General features: G+C 42.5%; 1 protein-coding gene across 4 annotated transcripts in view; it reads right to left on the reverse strand.

Moving 5' to 3' along the window:
* Positions 1-25,459, reverse strand: part of chd6 (chromodomain helicase DNA binding protein 6) — a 219,200-nt gene that overhangs the window by 141,110 nt on the left and 52,631 nt on the right. For 3 of the 4 annotated variants that reach the window (XM_080204565.1, XM_080204563.1, XM_080204562.1), the window contains exon 1: positions 1,245-1,334. The exons of the other annotated variant lie outside the window; for it this stretch is intronic. In XM_080204565.1, the coding sequence (XP_080060691.1) occupies positions 1,245-1,307 (63 nt within the window). In that variant the 5' untranslated portion in view covers positions 1,308-1,334. Of the gene's footprint in view, positions 1-1,244; positions 1,335-25,459 lie in introns of those variants that run through there. 4 annotated transcript variants of the gene reach the window in all.

Genomic DNA, 25,459 nt, shown 5'->3' on the forward strand with positions numbered 1-25,459 from the left:
ACTGCCAATCTAGCTAGTTAATGGCAGCTATCAGACTTCTCTTACCAATGCAACATATAATAACTTGCATTTATATAGTGACTTTAATAAAATCATAGAATCCCTACAGTGCAGAAAGAGGCCATTCAGCCCATCAAGTCTGCGCTGACCACAATCCCACCCAGGCCCTATTTCTATAACCCCACATATTCACCCTGCTAATCCCCTAACACTAGGGTCAATTTAGCATGGCCAACCAAGGTAACCGATACATCTTTCGACTGTGGGAGGAAACCGGAGCACCTGGAGGAAAACCACACAGACATTTGGAGAACATGCAAACTCCACATAGACAGTGACCCGAGGCCAGAGTTGAACCCAGGTCCCTGGTACTTTTGAGACATCAATGCTAATCACTGTGCCACCCAAAATGCTCCAAGAAATGCTCTCAGAGGGTTGTAGCACTGGTGGTAGTTATAGAATTAGGGGGGCAGGGAAGGCACAATGCCAAGGGGGATTTGAACATAAGAATGTGAATTTTAAAATTAAGATTTTGATAAATTCACACAAAATAGGAGTACTGACCCCCAGACACATAGTGGAAATAACAGATACAAATTGTAGGAAACACAACTTGCAAAACAATCACAGTACAACAGAAACAGATTCACACCCCAGAAACGAAATCACATTTAAGTTTCAAATTTGATCTGCTCCACTCAACAGTTTACAATCGAACAACCAATAACCTATCCTACAAAAAGGTGTTACATTCAAGTAAGGCCATACATGAAAAAGCTACAGTATAAAGCATGAAGTATATTTGAACATGCATCCACAATGGTGGTTGTCTGGATATAAATAAAACCAAAAGATCACACAATGCATGACAAAATCAACAATACTGACAGTGTCTTACAAGACACCACTGACTCAACAGAATTATAGCCAGTTAAGGCAATCATGAAACGGATCATTCTTGTTCATTAGATTACTGTCCTCACATCGGGCAGACACCTGGAAATTCACTCCAACTCTTTTGAAAGAACCGAGCTTTGTTTTGAAAGAAATCCTTCATTCAATGCACTGAACAAGCCTCCAGAGAGGAGATGGCTCACAGAGCTCGGTATTTGTTTTTGTTTAGAAGGCCCAGTGGGCCTCACGCTCCGAATGAGGCTGTCGGGGCTCGTTCTCTCTCTCGCACACACATACATACACAAAAGAACACCTCGGGTCACCACTGCAACTCACTCAGCAACGCTCACCTGATATCTAACCTCACCAGAGAAAGCTAGTGGAGTGTCTGCCCCCATTAAAAAGCAGGCCATTTCCAACCATCCTTAGCCAGACTCCTATCTCTAGTTCAGCAGGGAAAGCCAGACGTTTGCATCACAGTCAACACTTGATGCTTTCTCTCTCTCTCTACATCACTGCACAAATTGCTTTTTTCCCCTCCTCCTGATATACTGCAGCATTACGCTGCATACACAGTAGGGGACGAGAATCAACGCAGGACACAGCACTTAAATCAATACCTTCCCGCTCAACACAAACAGCCTTTGATCTGCCCACCCAACAACCACCGCCGCCCCCCCCCACAAAAATAAACCATTTCTTTCACCATCCACACCCTCTGTCCAAACACAGGCTCCAGACTTACAGAGGGGCTCTCGATAGAAATTAAAGTTCTTGTTTAAATGGAGTCTTTAAGAGAAAAGAATGAGCCTGGCTACAGTCTGCTAGAGAGAATTCCAGGGCTACTCTAATTTCATCATTACTATGTTCAGTGGAGGTCAGAACTAAAATCAAATATCTTTCTTAAGTTCAGATTTCTTTCCCAAGAAAATTTAAAAATTATATTAAAAGTTTTTATCATATGTTCAATATATAAGGAATCATTGAAGAAAAAGTGAGTAATGATTTTTTTGGAAAGAAAGTTGTCAGAAAACATTGACAGTGTTCAGCATTACGGAGGTAAGCTAATAGCTCTGTAGACAGTTCCATCACCCGAGTCCAAAAGTTGGATGTAATTCGCACGTCAGGAATTAACACACTCAATGTAATACTGAGGGAATGCTGCATTGTTGAATGTGCTGTGTTTTGAATGAGATGTTAAACTGAGACCTGCCTGCCCTCTCGTGAGTTACATAAAGGGAAATCAATTGGGAGAATGGTAAAATATCAAAAAAAAACAGGTTAGGGTGGCAGTGGTTAGCACTGCTGTCTCACAGCACCAAGGGCCCGGGTTCAATTCCTGACTTGGGTCACTGTCTGTGCAGAGTCTGCATGTCCTTCCTGTGTCTGCGTGGGTTTCCACCGAGAGCTCCGGTTTCATACCACAGTCCGAAAGACGTGTTGGTTAGGCGCACTGACGTGCTAAATTCTCCCTCAGTGTACCCAAACAGGCACCGGAGTGTGGCGACTAGAGGAATTTCACAGTAACTTCATTGCAGTGTTAATGTAAGCCTACTCGTGACACCAATAAATAAACTTTAAACTTTAGGTCAGAATCATGGAATTTCACAGCAATGGAAACCATTGTGACCCATTATGCTAATCCAGCCTATTCCCCACACCCTTCTAAATGTAACCTTCATATCCTTCCAACAACTGTCCTCTAAACCATCTCTCCCTTAAACCTAGTTCCAACTCCAAGAACTGGATCCAGCACTTAGTCCTTCCTAATTCCAGTAACAATATCAATCAAGCCATTCAGACAACAAACCAGGGTCAATGTGCCTGTGCAGCTGTATGCATTGAAAAGGGATGACTGTTCCTATTTTGTGTGTGTGATAATTAGTTGCAATGAAACCATCCACAATATTCCTCCCCAGCAATAAGCTTCCTTTCAGGATTAGACGAGTCAGTTTTGGAACCTGGTCCACCATTCAAATTACATGATGGCAGATCGAGCTTCAGCTCCATCTGCACACCTTTGTTTGATATTCCTTAATACCCTTATCCAACCAAAATATAATCGATGTCAGAATTGGACGCATCCTCTGACCCTTCAGCATCCAGACCTTTTGGCAAAAGTTCCAGATTTTTATTCTCCGTAGCGTGAAGCAATGCTTCCTGAATTCACTCCTGAATTAAATTGCAGCATGCTGCTGTGCAGAGCCACCTGGACGTCCTTATGCAAGAATCACAAGGAGTTGGTTTGAAGATGCAGCAGGTAATTAAGAAGGCAAATCTATCATTTGATGACTAGAACTATACATATTTTGATTGGTTAGATTGAAGAATAATACCAGAATTATTCTTCCGGTATAATTCCATTTTAGATTTAATTTATAATTTAAGATTGTGCTCCCTTGTTCTAAATTTCCACACCAAAAGAAACTTCTTCAATCTAATCAATCAAACTGTGTATAGTTCTAATCATCCAAATGATAGAAAAGGTTTTATTAAACTAGAAAGAGCGCGGGGAAGATTTACTAGGATGCTACCGGGACTTGATGGTTTGAGTTATAAGGAGAGGCTGGATAGATGGGACTTTTTCAATGGAGTGTACGAGGTTTAGGGGCGATCCTCTGGAGGTCTATAAAACAATGAGGAACATAGATAAGGTAGATAGTCAACATCTTTTCCCAAAGGTAGGGGAGTCTAAAACTAGAGGGCTAGGTCTAAAGTGAGTGGGAAGAGATGCAAAACGGTCCAGGGTGCAATTTTTTCATGGCAAGAACATTAGAACATAAGAACTAGGAGCAGGAGTAGACCATCTGGTCCCTCAAGCCTGCCCAGCCATTCAATAAGATCATGGCTGATCTTTCCGTGGACTCAGCTCCATTTACCCACCCACTCACCATAACTCTTAATTCCTTTACTGTTCAAAAATGTGTCTATCCTTGCCTTAAAAACATTCAATGAGGTAGCCTATGAATAGGGAATTCCATAGATTCACAACCCTTTGTGTGAAGAAGTTCCTCCTCAACTCAGTCCTAAATCTGCTTCCCCTTATTTTGAGGCTATGCCCCCAAGTCCTAGTTTCACCCGCCAGTGGAAACAATTTCCCTGCTTCTACCTTAACTATTCCCTTCATAATCTTATATGTTTCTATAAGATCTCCCCTCATTCTTCTAAATTCCAATAAGTATAGCCCCAGTCTACTTAGTCTCTCCTCATAAGCCAACCCTCTTAACTCTGGAATCAACCTAGTGAATCTCCTCTGCACCCCCTCCAGTACCAGTATATCCTTTCTCAAATTAGGAGACCAAAACTGTACACAGTACTCCAGGTGTGGCCTCACCAGCACCTTATACAGCTGCAACATAACCTCGTTGTTTTTAAACTCTATCCCTCTAGCAATGAAGGATAAAATTCCATTTGCCTCCTTAATTACCTGCTGCTCCTGCAAACCAACTCCTTGAGATTCTTGCACAAGGACACCCAGGTCCCTCTGCACAGCAGCATGCTGCTATTTTTTACCATTTAAATAATAGTTCATTTTGCTGTTATTCCTACCAAAATGGATGACCTCACATTTACCAACATTGTATTCCATCTGCCAGACCCTCACGCATGCACTTTAGACTATCTATATCCCTTTGCAGACTTTCAGCATCCTCTGCACACTTTGCTTTGCCACTCATCTTAGTGTCATCTGCGAACTTTGACACACTACACTTGGTCCCCAACTCCAAATCATCTATGTAAATCGTAAACCGTTGCAGTCCCAACACTGATCCCTGAGGCACACCACGAGTTGCCGATCGCCAACCAGAAAAACACCCATTTACGCCACTCTTCGCTTTCTGTTAGTTAACCAAAATCCTCTATCCATGATAATACATTACCCGTAACACCGTGCACCTTTACCTTATGTAACAGTCTTTGGCTCCTTGTCAAATGCCTTCTGGAAATCCAGATACACCACAAACACAGGTTCCCCATTGTCCACTGCACATGTAATGCTCTCAAAGAATTCCACCAAATCAGTCAAACATGACCTGTCCTTCATGAACCCATGCTGCATCTTACTAATGGGACAATTTATATCCAGATGTCTGGCTATTTCTTCCTTGATGATAGATTCAAGCATTTTCTCTACTACAGAAGTTAAGCTAACCGGTCTATAGTCACCTGCCTTTTGTCTACCTCCCTTTTTAAACAGTGGTGTCACATTTGCTGTTTTCCAATCTGTGGGAACCACCCCAGAGTCCAGCGAATTTTGGTAAATTACTAGTGCATTTGCTATTTCTCCTGCCATCTCCTTTAATACCCTGGGATGCATTCCATCAAGACCAGGAGACTTGTCTACTTTTAGCCCCATTAACTTGCCCAACACTACCTCTTTCATGATAATGATAGTTTCTAGGTCCTCACCTGTCATCAATTTTTGCCATATTATTTGTGTCTTCCACTGTGAAGACCAACACAAAATACCTGTTCAATGCCTCAGCCATTTTCTCATTTCCAGTTATTACATCCCCTTCTCATCCTCTAAAGGACCAATGTTTATTTTAGCTACTCTTTTTCATTTTATATACTTGTAGAAACTTTTGTTATCTGTTTTTATATTGAGCTAGTTTACTCTCACAATCCATCTTACCTTTCTTTAAAGCTTTTATCGTGGCTTTCTGCTAACCGTTAAAGATTTCCCAATCCTATAGTTTCCCACTAATCTTTGCTACTTTGTATGCATTTTCTTTCAATTTGATATCCTCCTTTATTTCCTTGGATATCCATAGCTGATTACCTCTTTTTCTACAGTCCTTCCTCAATTGTCCCACTATAAAGTTTTTGCTCCCAGTCTACCTTAGCCAACGTCTCCCTCATCCTTTTAGTCTCCTTTGTTTAAGCACATGACACTGGTATTGGATTTTATCTTCTCACGCTCCATCTATATTTTAAATTCAAAGAACATAAGAAATAGGAGCAGGAGTAGGCCATCTAGCCCTTCGAGCCTGCCCTGCCATTCAATAAGATCATGGCTGATCTGAAGCGGATCAGTTCCACTTTCCCGCTTTCTCCCCATCACCCTTAATTCCCTTGTCTATCAGAAACCTATCTAGCCGTGACTTAAATATATTCAGCGAGGAAGCCTCCACCACTTCAACGGGCAGAGAATTCCAGAGATTCACCACCCTTTGAGTGAAGAAGTTCCTCCTCAACTCTGTTCTAAACTGCTCCCCCCCCCCCTTATTCTGAGGCTGCGTCCTCTAGTCCTGCTATCCTTTCTAAGTGGGAAGAATCTCTCTACCTCTACCCTATCTAGCCCCTTCATTATATTGTAAGTCTCTATAAGATCCCCCCTCAGCCTTCTAAACTCTAACGAGTACAGATCCAGTCTATTCAATCTCTCTTCATAGGCTAACCCCCTTATCTCCAGTATCAGCCTGGTGAACCTTCTCTGTACTCCCTCCAAGGCCAATTTATCCTTTTGCAAATATGGGGACCAAACTGCACACAGTACTCCAGTTGAAGCCTCACCAGTGCCCTGTACAGTTGCAGCAAGACCTCCCTGCTTTTATATTCTATCCCCCTCGCTATAAAGGCCAACATCCCATTCACCTTCTTGATCATCTGCTGCACTTGCAGACTGGGTTTTTGCGATTCGTGCACAATGACCCCCAGGTCCCTCTGCACCGTAGCATGCTGCAGCTTTTCGCCTTTTAAATAATAATCCCTCCTACTATTACTTCTACCAAAGTGGATAACCTCACATTTGCTAACATTATACTCCATCTGCCAGGTCCTCGCCCACTCACTCAGCCTATCCAGATCTCTCTGCAGACTTTCCGCACCTTCCATGCAATTTGCTTTTCCACTCATCTTCGTGTCATCAGCAAATTTTGTTACCCTACACTCAGCCCCCTCCTCCAGATCGTCTATGTAAATGGTAAACAGTTGAGGCCCCAGCACTGATCCCTGCGGCACTCCACTAGTCACGAACTGCCAACCAGAAAACTCTCTGCTTCCTATTAGATAACCAATCCTCTATCCACGCTAACACCTTACCCCCAACTCCGTGCACCCTAACCTTTTGCAGCAACCTTTTATGAGGCACCTTATCAAACGCCTTCTGGAAATCTGAAAACACATCCACTGGTTCCCCTCTGTCTACTGCACTAGTCACATCCTCATAGAAATCCAATAAATTTGTTGAACACGACTTCCCCTTAACGAATCCGTGCTGCGTCTGCTTGATCAAACTGTTCTCTTCTAGGTGTCTTGCTATTTCTTCTTTGATGATGGATTCTAGCATTTTCCAACTATGGACATTAAGCTAACCGGCCTATAATTTCCTGCCTTTTGTCTGCTACCTTTTTTAAACAGCGGCGTAACATTAGCCGTTTTCCAATCTTCCTGCACTTCGCCAGAGTCCAGCGAATTTTGATAAATAATTACTAAGGCATCTGCCATCTCTTTCAGAATGCTGGGATGCATTCCATCTGGTCCCGGGGACTTGTCTACCTTCAGTCCCATTAGTCTATCAAGCACGACCTTTCTAGTGACAGTAATTGCATTAAGGGCCTCATCTCCTACCATCCTGCTATCTTTAATATTTGGCAAGCTATTTGCGTCCTCCTCCGTGAAGACCGACAAAAAACTTATTTAAAGCCTCAGCCATTTCTTCGTTACCCACCGCTAAATCCCCACTCTCGTCCTCCAAGGGTCCAACATTCACTCTAGCCAGTCGTCTCCTCTTTATATAGTTGTAAAAACTTTTACTATCATTTTTTATATTTAGAGCTAGTTTAGCTTCATACTCTATCTTTGCTTTCTTTATTGCTTTCTTAGTCATTCTTTGTTGTTTTTTAAATCTTTCCCAATCTTCTAACTGCCCACTATTTTTAGCTGCTCTGAACACATCAGCTTTTAATTTAATACTCTCCTGTATTTCCTTCGATAACCACAGCAGGTTGTCCCTTCTCTTACAGTCCTTCTTTACCATCAGAATATATTTCTGCTGAGTACCAAAAAAATCTCCTTAAAAATCCTCCACTGTTCCTCAGCTGTCCTACCAACCAATCTGAGCCTCCAATCTACATTCGCCAATTCCGCTCTCATCCTATCGTACTCCCGTCTGTTCAAACAGAGGACACAGATTCAGGACCCTACTTTCTCATCCTCCATTTGCATCAGAAATTCAACCATACTATGATCACTCATCCCAAGAAGATCCCTAATTCTACCTGCCTCGTTACACAGTACCAGATCTAAGATAGCTCGGTCCATCGTAGGTTCCGTCACACACTGTTCAAAGAAACTATCCCGACAGCATTCCAAGAACTCTTCCTCAAGTCCACCATGTCTGACTTGAGTCAACCAATCAATATGCAGATTAAAATCCCCCATAATTATTGTCGTTCTGTTTCTGCATGCATCATTTATTTGCTTGTTTATAGCCTGCCCCACATCAAAGTTATTATTTGGGGGCCTATAGACCACACCCACCAGCGACGTTCTCCCCTTACTGTTCCTTACCTCCACCCACAACGATTCCACATTTTGCTCTTTTGAGCCTATATCTTCTCTTACTACCGCCCTGATATTATCCTTTATTCATGATGTGAATATGCCGGCATTGGACTGGGGTAACCCTTGAAGGGACAAACCCCAAAAGCTTGTGAGTTTACTATCAAATAAATCGGTTGGACTTAAACCTGGTGTTGTCAGACTTTTTACTGTGATTATCCTTTATTAACAGAGCTACCCCATCTCCTTTTTCCTCCTGTCCATCCTTCCTAAATGTCTGATACTGTGATTGCTTGTTCTGAGAGGATCCCTAACTGCAATATCTTAACTATTCCTGTCTCATTACACAGGACCAGGTCTAGGATAGCTTGCTCCCTCATAGGTTCCATTACATGCTGGTCAAAGAATGTATCTGCGATAGCTTCTTTGAAGCCCTCCTCAAGGCTGCCTTAACCGACCTGGTTTGACTAATTGATATGTAGATTAAAATCCCCCATGATAATTGCTGTACCATTTTTACATGCATCAGTTATTTCTTTGTTTATTTCTCGCCCACCAGGATGTCATTATTTGGTGGCCTACAGACTATGCCTATCGGTGATTTTTTCCTCCTTATTATTTCTAATTTCCACCCAAGAGGGTGGTGAATGTGCCTGGAACAAATTGCTACAGGTAGTAGTAGAGGTGGGTACTATTTTGTCTTTTAAAAAGCATTTAGACAGTTACATGAGTAAGATGGGTGTAGAGGGATATGGGCCAAATGCAGACAATTGGAACCAGCTTAGCTGTTTAAAAAAAGGGCAGCATGGACAAGTTGGGCTGAAGGGCCTGTTTCCATGCTGCAAACCTCTTTGACTAAATCCCTTATCATTTTAAGCACATTGATTACATCACCCTTCAAACAACTAAATTGATGGGAATAAATTCCATTTGCCTTTTGAGGAATGTGTAACTTTGGTTGAGAAGAGAAAACCAAAGAAAACAAAAAAAATTCAGACTTTTACACCGGACTTAGGTGAAAGACCAATCTCTATTTGGATCACCTTCCACTATCCTAGTAGTCATATGATACCGAATAATGGCACTTCTAGTGAAAATACCCACATTTGCTCACTTATAAAGGATGAGACAAGGATCACTCAGCTCTGAGCCGTCTAACTCAATATATTCCAGCAACCCTGGGTACAAACTTCCACTATTCTGGCAGAGTGGAATAATGATTTGTGACACTGGAATAAAGACAACCGTTTCAGATCACTGGAGGCCTCTCCGTACCTTTGACACAACAGTGTTTCAAAATGTCTGTTTGAAACGCTCAAAAAAATAGATATATTCTTGGAACCTGCAGCATAACCTCCATTAAAAAAAAGTTACATTAAAAGGATAATGCTAATTTTGCAGAACGTTTTTCTTTGTATGCAACAACAGAAATATGTTAGCAGATGAGACAAAAAAGAGAATTTTTGAGATGGTGCTGGTGGCAATTACATAGCCTATCCACAGATCAAAATTCAAACACACAGGGGACATTCAAATTCCACTAAACTTTGCAGTAGGAGTATAAAAACCAGGACTGTGATCAGACATACACTTCTGTTTCTTATTTGCTGGTTTGTTCTTTTTGAGTGTTGTGGATCTAGAAGTTTGTAACAGCCTATTTTTACATGTGTGACCTCACTTAGGATCAGAGCACTAAGACCATGACACAGCTGTACACTGACTAATGGAATTCCAACTTAAACTTATATCTAGCCAGAGGTTCCAATGGTATATATCGCTGACCCCAAATACAATTATTTGGGCAACCCTGTCCTCAGTGCTGCAGTATCCAGAATGAAACTCCACGCCTCAATTGCAGACACAGAACAAGACTTCGAGCCAACAAATAATGAAAGAACAAAGACTGAACTTACATGTGTCCAACTTTCACAACCCCAAAAATCCCAAAGCTTTTCACAGACAATTAACTACTTTTTGAAATATAGGAAATGTGGCAACCATCTAGTCATAGAGTCACAGAGGTTTACAGCATGGAAACAGGCTCTTCAGCCCAACTTGACCATGCCACCCTTTTTTTTAATATACATAAAAACCCCTAAGCTAATCCCAATTGCCCACATTTGGCCCATTTCCCTCTATACCCATCATACCCATGTAACTATCTAAATGCTTTTTAAAAGATAAAACTGTACCTGCCTCTACTACCACCTCTGGCAGCTTGTTCCAGACACTCACCACCCTATGTGTGAAAAAACTGCCCTTCTGGACACTTTTGTATCTCTCCCCTCACCTTAAATCTTTAATCTCTAGTTTTAGACTCCCCTACCTTTGGGAAAAGATATTGACTATCTATCTTGTCTATGCCCCTCATTATTTTATACACCTCCATAAGATCACCCTCAGCCTCCTACGCTCCAGAGAAATAAGTCCCAGTCTATTCAGCTCCTTATAACTCAATCCAACCTAATAAATCTTTTCTGCACTCTTTCTAGTTTAATAATATTCTTTCTATAATAGGGTGACCAGAATTGCACACAGTATTCCAAGTGTGGCCTTACCAACATCTTGTACAACTTCAACAAAATGTCCCAACTCCTGTATTCAATGTTCTGACCGATGAAACCAAGCATGCCAAATGCCTTCTTCACCACTCTGTCCACCTGTGACTCCACTTTCAAGGAGCTATGAACATGTACCTCTAAATCTCTTTGTTCTGTAGCTCTCCCCAACGCCCAACCATTAACTGAGTAAGTCCTGCCTGGTTCAATCTACCAAAATGCATCGCCTCGCATTTGTCTAAATTAAACTCTATCTGCCGTTCATCAGCCCACTGGCCCAATTGCTCAAGATCCCGCTGCAATTGGAGATAACCTTCCTCACTGTCCATCATGCTACCAATCTTGGTATCATCTGTGAACTTACTAACCATGCGCCCTATATTCTCATCCAAATCACTAATATAAATGACAAATAACAGTGGGCCCAGCACTGATCTCTGATCAGTGGTCACAGGCCTCCAGTTGGAAAAACAATCCTCTACAGCCACCCACTGGCTTCTGTCAAGAAGCCAGTTTTGTATCCATTTAAATATCTCAACCTGGATCCTGTGAGACTTAACTTGGTGTAACAACCTACCATGCGGTACCCTGTCAAAGGCCTTGCTAAAGTCCATGCAGACAACATCAACTGCACTGCCTCATCTACCTTCTTGGCTACCCCTTCACAAAACTCAAATCAAATTTGTGAGACATGATTTTCTACTCACAAAGCAATGCTGTCCCTAATCAGTCCTTGCATTTCGAAATGCCTGTCGATCCTGTCTCTCAAAATACCTTCCAATAATTTACCCACCACAGATGTGAGGCTCACTGGCCTGCAGTTCCCAGGCTTTTCCCTGCAGCCCTTTTTAAACAAAGGCACAACATTTTCCCCTCTCCAATCTTCAGGCACCTCACCCCCATGGCTATCCTTGATTCAAATATCTCGGCTAAGGGACCCGCAATTTCCTCCCTAGCCTCCCACAACGTCCTGGGATATACTTCATCAGGTCCCACAGATTTATCTACCTTGTTGCACTTTAAGACTTCCAGCGCCTCCTCCTCTGTAATATGTACACTCAAGTTATCAATATTTAATTCCCCAAGTTCCCTAACATCCATGCTTTTCTTAACAGTAAATACATGAGAAATATTAATTTAGGGTCTCACCCATCTCTTGTGGATCCGCACATAGATGAACTTGTTGATCCTTACGAGGCCCTACTCTCTCCCTTGTTACTCTTTAGCCCTTTATGTATTTGTAGAAGCTCTGTGGATTCTCCTTTGCCTTATCTGCCAAAACAATTTTGTGTCCCCTTTTCGCCCTCCTGATTTCTCTCTTAACTCTACTCCTACACCCCCTATACTCTTCAAGAGATTCACTTGATCCCAGCTGCCTATGCATGTCCTGTGCCTCTTTCTTCTTCTTGACCAGGGCCTCAACATCCCGAGTCATCCAGGGTTCCCGACTTCCGCCAGCCTTGCCCTTTACTCTGAGAGGAATGTCTTTACCCTGAACCCTGGTTAACACAATTTTGAAAGCGTGCCATTTAGCAGACGTCCCTTTTCCTTCCCACAGACTCCCCCAATTAACTTTTGAAAGTTCCTGCCTGATACCATCAAAATTGGCCTTGCCCCAATTTAGAATATTAACTTTTGGGACAGACCTATCATTCTCCGTTGCTATCTTAAAACCAACAGAATTATGGTCACTGACCCCTCACTAACACTTCTATCGCCTGCCCTTCCTTATTTCCCAAGAGGTGGTCAGGTTTTGTCCCCCTCTCTAGTCAGGCCATCCACATACTGAATGAGAAATTCCTCTTGAATACACTCAATAAATTTCTCTCCATTCAACCTCTAATACTATGGCTGCCCCAGTCAAGGTTGGGAAAATTAAAACCTGACTATTACCACCCTATTTTTCTTGGAGCTATCTAATCTCCTTACATATTTGCTCCTCAATTTCCTGCTGATTATTTGGGGGCCTATAGTACAACCCTATTAAAGTGATTTCCCCCTTATTTCTCACAGTGCACAAACAACAATGTAATAATAACCAAGTAATGTGTTTTGGTGACATTCAAGGGGTTAATACTGGCCAGGTCAGGAAAATTCCCATGGCATGTTTTACATCCAATGCATATTGCCAGCTCTAATCTCCATTGTGGGGCGTTAACTCATCATCTCCTGATTCAGAGCTATGGCTGACGCCTAGGTTTCTGGAGCTGATTGCTTTAGAAATGAGGGGGAAGTGGGAGAGACAAAGGTTAAAGGATGAGGTAACTGACCATACAAACACTAAAGCAGCATTACATTCTACTCTAACATATGAAACCATCCATGCAAATAAATTTATTGAGTCCAGCCTTGAAAAAAAATCTTTTGAATGACACATGCCTCTTGACCATGCATCCCAAGCATTCCAAGTCCTGTATTCACAGAGGCCAAAGACACAAGAATATTTATCAACCTTGTTTTCCATGAAGAGGAAGAGATACAGTGGCACACCTGCTGCAGTTGCTGCTAAGATTTCATCATACAAGGGTCATAGAACTGTTCAAGTAGCATCTCTCACATTCCACTCCTCATTTTTCCTGCAGAGAATGAGAATGTCAATACGTTCCACAGTGGACTAACAGAAGGGCACTAGCATCCTAGCAGGGAGATTTAGTTGTGCAGTTTGGGTGCATTTAAACTAATAATGATATGCAGATGCCGGCATTGGACTGGGGTAGGCATTGTAAGAAGTCTCACAACACCAAGTTAAAGTCCAACAGGTTTATTTGACAGCACAAATTTTAGGAGCGCTGCTCCTTCATCAGGTGAGTCTGCAGCACTCCGAAAGCTTGTGATACCAAATAAATCTGTTGGACTTTAACCTGGTGTTGTGAAACTTCTTATTTAAACAAATAAGGCAGGCAGATGGGGATCCACAGCAGCAGGTGAGAGGATAGAGACTGTGAAGAATTCAGTGAATGGGTCCAGTAATGCTAAAAGAAATAAAACACAGGGAGTGTGTACGAAGCATGACAAGACGGATGGTCTGAAGTGTGTCTGCCTTAACGCAAGGAGTATGACAGGTAAGGCGAATGAACTTTATGGATACTATATAGAATTATGATGTTGTGGCAATTATGAAGACTCAGATGAAAGAACAGCAGGACTGGCAGTTTAGTGTTTCAGGATTTAGATGCTTCAGACAAGTTAGAGAGAGTGACAAAAGAGGTAGGGCACTGCTGTACTGAATACAGAGAATGTAATGGCACCCAGAGGGAAGATACCTTGGTGGGATCATGCAGTGAGGCCATATAGGTAGAACTCAGGAACAGGAGTGGTGCAGTCACACTGTTGGGATTGTACTACAGACCTCCCAACAGCCAGCATGAAGTGGAGGAACTGATATATCAGCAGGTCATGGGAAGATGTACAAACAGTAAGAAGTCTGACAACACCAGGTTTAAGTCCAACCAATTCAACCAGGACCTTGGGTTCATGTGCCTGACATGAACCCAAGATCCCGGTTGAATTGGTTGGACTTAAACCTGGTGTTGTCAGACTTCTTACTGTGATTACCCCAGTCCAACGCCAGCATCTCCACGCCACACGAAGATGTAAAAACAACAGGGTAGTTGTGATGGGCAATTTTAACTTCCCCAACATAGATTGGGATTCCTTTAGTGCCAGGGGTTTAGACGGGGCAGAGTTGTTCAGTGTGTCCAAGAGTGCTTCTTGAGGTAATACGCAGATAATCCAACTCAGAAAGGGGCTATCTTAGATCTGGTTGTAGGAAACAAGCCCGGATAGGTGACTGAAGTCTAAGTGGGGGACCACTTTGGGAACAGTCATTGCAATTCTGTAAGTTTCAAAATACTTGTAGAAAAGGATAGATGTAGTTCCAGAGTGAAAGTACTAAACTGGAGGAAAGCTAACTACAACAGTATTAGGCAGGAGCTAGGGAATGTAGATTGGGAGCGGCTGTTTGAGGGTAAATCCACATATGTGGGAATCTTTTAAAAGTCACTAGTTAACAATTCAGAACAAGAATGTCCCAGTAAAAATGGAAGATAAAGTTGGCAAGACTCAGGAACGCTGGATGACAAGAGACTGTGAAAAGGGAGGAGGCAAACATAAATTTCAGGAAATTGAAAATGGATAAGGCAATACAAAGGTAGCAGGGAGGAGTTTAAACAGGGACTTCGGAGGGCTAAAAAGGTGCCATGAAATGTCCTTGGCAGGCAGGATTAAGGAGCATTCCATGGTTTTTTATGTGCATATAAGGAGGAAGAGGGTAGCTAAAGAAAGGGTGGGTCTACTCGAGGACAGTGGAAGGAATTTGTGAGTGGAGCCAGATGAGGTGATTGAGGTCCCTAACGAGTACTTTGCATCAGTGTTCACAACGGAGAAGGACATGGTGAATGGTGAGTGTCGAAAGGGTAATGTTGACTTTCTAGGACATGTTGAGGTAAAAAGGGAGGTGGTATTGGAGGTTTTGAAAATCATTAAGGTGGACAAGTCCTCAGGGCCAGATAAAGTATATTTCAGAATACTGAGAGAGGCGAGGGAAGAAATTGCTGAGGCCTTGGTCAAAATCTTTATCTTTTTTAGCCATGGGCGAGGCACCAGAAGATTGGAGAGTAGTTAACGTTGTTACACTGTTTAAGAGGGGCAGAAGAGACCAGGAAATTACAGGCCTGAGAGAAGAATCTTAGGGATAGGATGTACTCACATCTGGAAGAATATAAGCTTATTAGCGAAAGGCAACATGGTTTTGTGAAGGGGAGGTCATGTCTCACAAACTTGACTGAATTATTTGAAGAAGTGACAAGAAAATTGACCAGGGCAAGGCAGGGCAGTGGATACTGTATACATGGACTTGAGTAAAGCCTTTGATAAGGTTCCTCATGACAGGCTGACAGATACAAAACAGGCTTGTGCACAGAAAGCAGACAGTAGCAGTGGGATGGGTACTTTTCTAACTGGAGATCTATGACAAGTGGTGTTCCATAAGGATCAGCGCTGGGGCCTCTTTTGTTTGTAATATATAGAAATGATTTGGAGGAAAACGTAGGTCACAACAACAGAAAAATGCAGGAAAATCTCAGCAGGTCTGACAGCATCTGTGGAGAGAGAATAGAGCCAATGCTGAGTCTGGATGATCCTTCATCAGAAAGTGTAGGTAGTCTGATTAGTAAATTTGCAAATGATACAAAAATTGGGGAATAGTGGATAGGATTGTCAGAGGATAAGCAGGAGACCTGGGACGAAAGATGGCAGATGGAACTTAACCCGGACAAAAGTGAGGTGATGCAATTTGGAAGGTCCACTGCAGAAGGGAAGTATACACTAAATGGTAGAGCCGTTTGAAATATTAGTATACAGAATGATATAGGCGTGCAGATCCACAGTTCCCCAAAGATGGCAATTCAGGTGGACAAAGTGGTCAAGAAAGCATATGGCATGCTGGCTTTAATCAATCAGGACGTCGAGTGTAGGAATTGGAAAATCATGTTGCTGCTGTATAAAACTTTGGTTGAACTGCATTTGGAGTATTGTGTACAGTTCTGGTCACCACACTACTAGAAGGATGTTGATGCATTGGAAAGGGTGCAGAAGAGATTTCCCAGAATGTTGTCTGGTGTGGAGGATATGGGCTACGAAGAAAGGTTGAACAAATTTGGATTGTTTTCATTGGAGTGCTGGAAGATGAGGGGTGACCTGATTGAGGTTTACAAGATTGCGACAGACTTGGATAGAGTGGATAGTCAGTGTCTTTTTCCCAGGATTGAAGAATCAATTACTCGGGGACATTGGTTGAAAGTGAGGAGGAAAGTTTAAAAGAGTTGTAAGGGGCAAGTTTTTCACACAGAGGGTGGTGAATGTCAGAAACGCACAGCCAGAGTTGGTGGTGGAAGCAGATTCTAAAGCAATGATCAAGAGGCATTTGGATAGATACATGAATAGGCAGGGAATAGAGGGATATGGATCACGTAGAGGCAAGAAAATATGAGAGGGGCATCTGTGTCGGCACAGACTTGGTAGGCTGAAGGGCCTGTTCTTCTGCTGTACTGCTGTGTGTCAGGATACTGCCACTTTAACCATGCCAGTTGATCACAGCATTCTCTAAATCTCAAGGAAGATGGTTGTGGTTGTTGGAAGTCAATCATCTCAGTTCCAAGGCATCAGTGCAGGACTTACTCAGGGGTGTATCCAACGCCCAACCATCTTCAGCTGACCTTCCTTCCAACTTAAGGTTAGAGTTGGAGATGTTTGTGGATGACTACACAATTCGTAACTCTTCAGATACTGAAGCAACCCATGTCCAAATGCAACAAGACCTAGGCAATATCCAGGCTTGAGCGGTCAAGTGGCATATAACATTCATGTCATACGAGTGCTTGGTAATGACTATCTCCAACAAAAAAGAATATCGTTACCTTTTTAACATTCAAAGGCATTGCCATCACTGAATTTCCCATAATACCATCCTGGGAGTTATCACTGACCAGAAACTGAACTAGAGCAGCCATATAAAAACTGTAACAAGAACAGGTCAAATGCTAGGAATCCTGTGGCAAGTAACTCACCTCCTGACTCCCCAAATCCTGTCCACATTTCACAAGAAGCAAGTCAGGAATGTAATGGAATACTCTGCTTGCCTGGATGAGTGCAACAAGAAAATCTTACTGCCCCTACCCAAGAAAGGGCACTGATCAAAAATCTTTTCCTTCAGCCCATCCTCGCCTTAAAGTACTGTACTTTTTCTATAACATTAAACATTTTGCATTCTTCCATGACACCCCACTGAAACACTTTTGCAAAGTTGAACAGGCCTAACTAACCTAGTTATTCCTCATAGCTCACTCCTCCACTGGCAGGAATTAACCTATTTGTCTTCTTCTGAATGTGAGAATGCTTCTAGCTACAGAACTTTCTTAACCTGGCAGATCAGTTGCCACATATCATCAATACAATTGCCACATTTATATTACACTAGTCTCTGGAAACAGTGCTAACAAAAAGGAAACAAAATGAGATTAATTAAAGATGTAAAAATTGAAATTGATAGGTTATAAGGTGAGCAAAGGGTTTTAAGCACTACAGAATCAGGGCAAGTAGATCAGCTAAAGATGCAGATTAGCCATAACCTAATTGGATAGCAGAACAGTTTGTGAGGATATTCAGCTTCCTTCCCTTCACATATTCCCAAAACCCTTAAGTTACACAACCATGCAATAGATTCAAGGACTGGGAGAAGGAGCGAGAAGTTCAATAAGCAGCACTGAAGGCAGCAAAGGCATGTGATCAGCTTTGGATAAGGGACTTCAAAGTTTACCATCAAGAGTGGCTCTGTAGCCTACTAAAGTGTGACATTAATAAATAAAGTTTAAAATGACTTCATTGCAGTGTTAATGTAAGCCTTACTTGTGACTAATAAATAAACTTTAAAGGGCTGAGGCCTCACTGATCCTTTGGGGTGGCACTGGTTAGCACTACTGCCTCACAGTTCCAGGGACTCAGGTTCAATCATGATTTTGGTTGACTGTCTGTGTGGAATTTGCACGTTCTCCCCATGTCTGCATGGGTTCCCTCCAAGTGCTCTGGTTTCCTCCCACAGTCCGAAAGATGGTCTGATTAGATGCACTGGCCATGCTAAATTCTCCCTGAGTATACCCGAACAGACGTCAGAGTATGGTGACTAGGGGATTTTCACAATAACTTCGTTGCAGTAATAATGTAAGCCTACTTGTGACACTAATAAATAAATGAACCCTGAGAACCTTGACAACCAGAAAAACTCATGCCTACTCTCTGCTTCCTGTTAGCTAGTCAATCTTCTATCCATGCCAATGTGTTACACCATGAGCTTTTTTTTTTATACAATATTTTTTGGATGTGGACCTAAGTCAAATGTCTTCTAATCAAAGTACAGTGCATCCATTAGTTACTCTTTATCCACAGCACATTACTACTCCTTCAAAGAACGCCAATAAATTGGCTAAACATAATTTCCCTCTTGCAAAACCATGCTAACTCTGCCTGATTGCCTTGAATGTTTTTTTAAGCGCCCTCCCATAGCATCTTTAATAATAGCTTCCAACATTTTCTCTCTGACAAATGTTAAGCTAACTGATCTATACTCTCCTGCTTTCTGTCTCTCTCCCTTTTGTATAAAGGAGTTATATTTGCTATTTTTCAGTCTATTAGCACTTTCCCAATCCCAAAGCCACTTCTTAGACTCCAGGATGAAGTCCATCAGGATCAGGGGATTTGTCAGCCCACAGCTCCAATAATTTGCACAATACCTAGTGATTATAATTTTCCTGAGTTCCTCCCTCCCTTTCGATTCCTGACTTACAGCTATTTCTGGGATGCTTCTTGTATCCTCTGTAGTGAAGTCTGATGTAAAATAGCTGTTCAATTAATCTGCCATCTCCTTATTTTCCATTATTAATTCCCTAGACACATTCTCTAAGACCAACACTCAATTAACTTTTATTTCTACAGTGCAGAGAGGCCATTCGGCCCATTTGAGCCTGTAGTGACAACAATCTCACCCAGACCCTATCCTCATAACCCCATGTTATTTACCCTGCCAATCTCCCTGACACTAAGGGGCAATTTAGCATGGCCAATAAACGTAACCTGCATCACATCTTTGGAGTGTGGGAAACCGGAGCACCCAGAGGAAAGCCACGCAGACTCAGGGAGGACATGAAAACTTCACACAGTCACCCGAGGCTGGAATCCTATCCTTGCCACTGAAACAGCAGTGCCAACCACTGTGCTACCATGCTGCCAAAAATCAAGAAATTGGAGTGTGTACCAGGTACAGTAGAGGCTGTAAACTCTGACAACATTCTGCTGTAATGTTGAAGACTTGTCTTCCAGCGGTAGCCAACCTGTTTCAGTGCAGCTGTCACACAGGCATCCAGGAAACAGAGTGGAAAACTGTGCAGGTAGTCCTGTCCACAAAAAATAGGGAAAATCCAATCAAACAGCCTAATCTCAATCACCAGCAAAATGACGGAAGACGGCGTCAACTGTGCTGCAACACTTACTCATTAATAAACCAGACACTGATATACTATCTGGATTCCACCAAGGCCACTCAGCTCTTGACCTGATCTCAGTGATCCAAACAAAGACACAAGAGCTGAATTCCAGAGGAGCAGTGAATGAATGGCAGTCCTCAACATTCAAAGCAGCATTTATTTGACAGAGCATGGTACCATAGAACCCCAACAAAATTAAAATTGAGCAAATAAGAATTGGGGCGGGAGGCAATGGGACCCTTCACTGACTGCAGTCATCATCAGGCCATCTCTGCAGGAGTTCCTCAGGGTAGTATCCTAGGACCAATCATCTTCAGCTACATGTTTGCTGGTGACTGCACAATGTTCAGTATTATTCACAACTCCTCAGGTGAAGGACTACCCATAACAACATTCAGCATGGATTGATAAGTGGCAAGCAGCATTCATGCCACATAGGTACCAGGCAATCACCTTTCTCAAGGGAAATTATCACGTGAAAGAATAAAAACGTTTTGCATCCCTGATCTGTATCTAGTGCTTCCTACTTGAAATCATGAACGCATATGGGGACGCCTGGTTAAAACCAAGTACAAGAGTCCACAAACAGTGAAACAAGTTGGCCACAGCCACATGGGTTTAGGCACTAGAGAATTACCTACATCTGTGGACTTGTACCCTAAGCATCAGCACTTTCGGGAACAGGAAAGATTCATTGTTTTTGATCGACAATGGAACAAAATCAGAATGCAAGAATCAGAGACTCATTAATGATTGAACCCTGAGAGGCTAAGCATTTAATGACAGACTCACTTGAGAGTTCCTAATAACATGACACATTACATGTCATAGCACTTTATTACTGTTCGAGGACTTTGGGTCATTAGTTATTTCCATAAAATCCACCGGTGATAAATGTGATTAAATTATCCATTCTTCTGTGCAGCAAGGTTCTCATATTAACATTAAAGCAAAATACTGTAGATGTCAGCATTCTGAAATAAAAACAAAAAATACCCGTAACACTCAGCAAGTCGAACTGCATCGGAGACAAAGCTCACATTTCAGATTGATACCTTTTTTTTATCAGAATGTGTTGAAGGACCTGAAAACTGTAAAATAATCTTCTTCTGAACAAATGAATTAGGAGCAAAAGTATGCCTTTTGGTCCCTTGAGACTGCTTCAACATTCAATAAGATATAGCTGATCTGATCATGGTCCGATTGTGGTCCCAGTTCCATGAGCCCACTATCCTTGATAACTTTTGCCTCCCTTGTTAGTCAAGAATTTATCAACCTCTCCCTTAAATATTCAATGACACAGCCTCCACTGTTCCCAGAGGAAGAGTTCCAAACACTCATGAACATCAGAAAAAATGTCTCATCTCAGTCTGAAAGGGGAGAACCTCAGCATTTTATTCCATCTGATTTTATCCTCCCAGGACACTAGGATGTAATAATTTCCTACAAGCTCAGAATCCTGGCCCCAATCATTCACGCTCTCAATTCATTCATCTGATGATCCACTAGGTCAAAAAAATACAGAAAGTCTTTGGTTATACGGCTATCATCCATCCTTCACATACAACCAAGCAGGAGCCAGCATCGTTTGTTTAGCAATAAATGTATGCTAATGGAATTAGCAAGTTTCAGGACCTTGGAGTTGGTGACTTGTCCTTCGGTGAGAATTGAGGTGGTGTTTGGAAAAAAGTGGAAACTGTTCGGCCTTCTTGCCCGTCTGGTACATGCTGTCTAGGTCTCACCACTGCAGAACACTGCACTGAGGGTACAGACTTAATGGACTCGCCCCTTGGTATTCTTGGTCAGGCTGCTGTTTTTCCACACATTCAGCTTGGACAAATTCTGCAATGTGTGTATTGATTTCAGCATCAAGTAACAGATTGCTGGCGATTGTGGAGCCCAGATATATAAAGCTATCAGCAGCCTTCAGCATCACATTGTCAATGCTGATTGATGGTTATATGGTAACATCCTGCGCCAAGACACAAGTCTTCCAGATGTTCATGGTCAAACCAAAACTCTTTCCAGGAGTGACAGTGTTTTGTCCGTTTGTCATTGAAGATTATCCTCAGTACGGAATGTTCTTCTCATCTTCCCTGTTGACCCTTCAAATTGAAAATGACCATATTCATCATCTGGAGTGTTTGCTTGGGTTCCAGTGGGTACATACTAATACCAACCTATGTCAGAAAGTTCTGCTGCAAACAGGACACCACAGATGACAGACTTCTGGATGAGTTGTTTGCTTTGAATTTCCACTCCAAGTTATTTCTTTGTCTGAAGGCCCATGAAAACTAGTGTGGTGTCATCAGGACACAGCATCTCTCTGGTGAGGACTTGGTGCACTTCTGTCTTGGATCTCAGACACACAAGGCTGAACAGCTTTCCGTCAGTTCTGGTTTATAAGCAGACATCATCTGTAGATGAACTGAAGATATAGAACAGCAGCAAAGGGTGTCAGTGTCACAAAGCAATCCTGTTTGACATTACTGTGGATCTGAAAGAGTTCCAATGTTACACCATCATAGTTGACCTTACCCATCATGCTGCCATGGAAAGTGATCACATTGAACAACTTCAGCAGGAACCCGATTTTCTGCAATAGCTTAAACAGATCACCTCAGCTGGCATGGTTCAATGCCTTGATGAGATCGATGAGGTGGTATATAGTGGTCTCCTTTGTTCACGGCATTTCCCTTGCAGCTGCCAAACTGAGATCATCATATCAACTGTGGACCTTCTAGTTCTGAAACCAGATTGGAATCAGAACAGACACATTCAGCAAGGATTTTCAGTCTGACAAGGGCAACGGGTCAAATATATTTCCCATGGTGATCAGCAGCCCCGATAGTTGTTGCAATTATTGAGTTTGCCCTTGCTCTTATATAAGCTGGCAATCTATGCATTCACATCCGGGCATGCTGCCCCTTCCTCCAATGGAGAACAGAGAAGTTTGTGTAGATGCTGCGGGAGTGCTGATTTCCGTTCAAGTGGCATAGCATCTGCACCTTCAGCTTTGTCCATGGCAAGCAGGTCAATAGCTTTGTCAAGCTCCTCCATCGTGGGTTTGATATATTGCTCTCTATGGTGACCAAAGCTTCCTCACAGACCATGTTCTCGGTGGGCTACAACTCATCTAACTATTTATTGCAGACTGTGATGCCCTTCTCTGCCTTTGCTTTCAACGAAGCTGTTTTATTTCCTGATGCATCTGTTGCCTGTTTGATCCTATCATGCTTTCTGCATGTCAATGGGCACCTGGCAAAGTTGTAAGCAACAGACATTTGTGCAGATCTTCAGAGACTCCATCAAGACTCCTCTTAGCTAGGTAGCTCGTTATTGAAGAAAGTAGTTAATTTGGTTTAAATGACAGATTCCATTCACAGTGATGTTAGCCTCAAACTAGTCTGTTTTTCTACTCTGGCTTCCTATGTTGAGCGTGTGTTATTATAGATAGTATTTCAAAATGTATAACTTTCACTTCTACATTCTACTTGGAAATGTCAGTGTTGCTATTTACCTTAGGTAATATGAGGATGGCATTTCTGCTTTGAATGAAAACCTTCAAGTGTTGCATCCTAACTCTGTTACACGCCAGGGAGTAATTAGTATCACAGTCAGCACTGTGGTATCTATGTGTATTAAGAATGTGGTTATGAGAGTCACATTATTATGAGAGCTCAAACTGGTGCCAGTGCCCAGATTTTGGATGTCTCCAGGACACCTTGTGACGCGTCTTGTTTAGAAAGAAATTGTTAATTACACAAAGCTCAAATAGTCTCTGCCCAGTTTCATTTATCTTGTCCAAACCATGTCAGGAGCAAGATTACTCGTGGTCCACAGCCACTGCTGCAGTGAAATCTCCCAGTGGATAAAGCTGTTCAGATTTTTGATTTGATCTGATTTATTGTCACATATATTTACATACTGAAAAGTATTGTTTCTTGCGCACTATACAGACAAAACATACTGTTAATAGAGAAGGAAAGAAGACAGTGCAAAATGTAGCGTTACAGTCATAGCTAGGGTGTAAAGAAAGATCAACTTATTGCAAGGTAAGTCCATTCAAGAGTTTGACAGCAGCAGTGTAGAAGCTGTTCTTGAGTCAATTGGTAAGTGACCTCAGACTTTTGTATCTTTTTCCCAAAGGAAGAAGGTGGAAGAGAGATTGTCCAGAGTGCGTGGAGCCCTTAATTATGCTGGCTGCTCTGCCGAGGCAGCAGGAAGTGTAGACAGAGTCAATGGATGGGAGGCTGGTTTTGCGTGACGGATTGGGCTACATTCACGACCTTTTGTAACTCCTTGCAGTCTTGGACAGAGCAGGAGACGTACCAAGCTGTGATACAACCAGAAAGAATGCTTTCTATAGTGCATCTGTAAAAGTTGGTGAGACACGTAGCTGATATGCCAAATTTCCTTAGTCTTCTGAGAAAGTAGAGGTGTTGGTGGGGCTTTCTTAACGATAGTGTCGGCGTGGGGGGACCAGAACAGGTTGTTGGTGATCTGGACACCTAAAAACTTGAAGCTCTCGACCCTTTCTACTTGTTGCCTGTTGATATAGACAGGGATATGTTCTCCTCTACGCTTCCTGAAATCAACGACAATCTCCTTTGTTTCGTTGACACAGAGAAAGATTATTGTTGCCGCACCAGTTCACCAGAATCTCTATCTCATTCCTGTACTCTGTCTCATCATTGTTTGAGATTCAACTCACAATGGTGGTGTTGTCAGCAAACTTGAAAATCAAATTGGAGGGGAATTTGGCCACATAGTCTTAGATGTACAAGGAGTAGAACACAGCCTTGTGGGGCACCAGTGTTGAGGATGATCGTGGAGGAGGTGTTATTGTCTGTCCTTACTGATTGTGGTCTGAGTTAGGAAGTTCAGGATCCAGTCGCAGAGGGAGGTGTCGAGGCCCAGGCCACAGAGTTTGGAGATGAGTTTCGTGGGAATAATAATATTGAAGGTTGTGCTGTAATCAATAAATAGGAGTCTGACATGGGTGTCCTTGTTATCTAGGTGTTTCAGGGTTGAGTCCTGGGCCAGGGAAACGGTGTCTGCTGTGGACTGTGGACTAGGCAATCTGTAGTGGATCCAGGTAATCCGGGAGGCTGGAATTGATTCGTGCCATGGTTAGCCTTTGGAAGCACTTCACAATGGTGGATGTCAGAATCACCAGCACCGGCCAATAATCATTAAGGCACATGGCTTAGTTTTTCTTAGGTACCAGGATGATGGTCATCTTCTTGAAGCAGACAGGGACCTCAGATTGTTGTAAAGAGAGGTTGAAGATGTCTGTGAATACCCCCACAAGCTGATCCACACAGGATCGGAGGGCTTGTCCGGATACCCCATCTGGGCCAGTCACTTCCCATGGGTTGACCTTTGAGAAAGCTGCTCTGACATCTGCAATCTGATCTCGGACACATGTTCAGACTGGATTCCAACGATAGAAGTGTCAAGCTC

This window comes from Carcharhinus amblyrhynchos, chromosome 16 (assembly GCF_965287045.1).
Source record: "Carcharhinus amblyrhynchos chromosome 16, sCarAmb.v2.hapA, whole genome shotgun sequence".
NCBI lineage: Eukaryota > Metazoa > Chordata > Chondrichthyes > Carcharhiniformes > Carcharhinidae > Carcharhinus > Carcharhinus amblyrhynchos.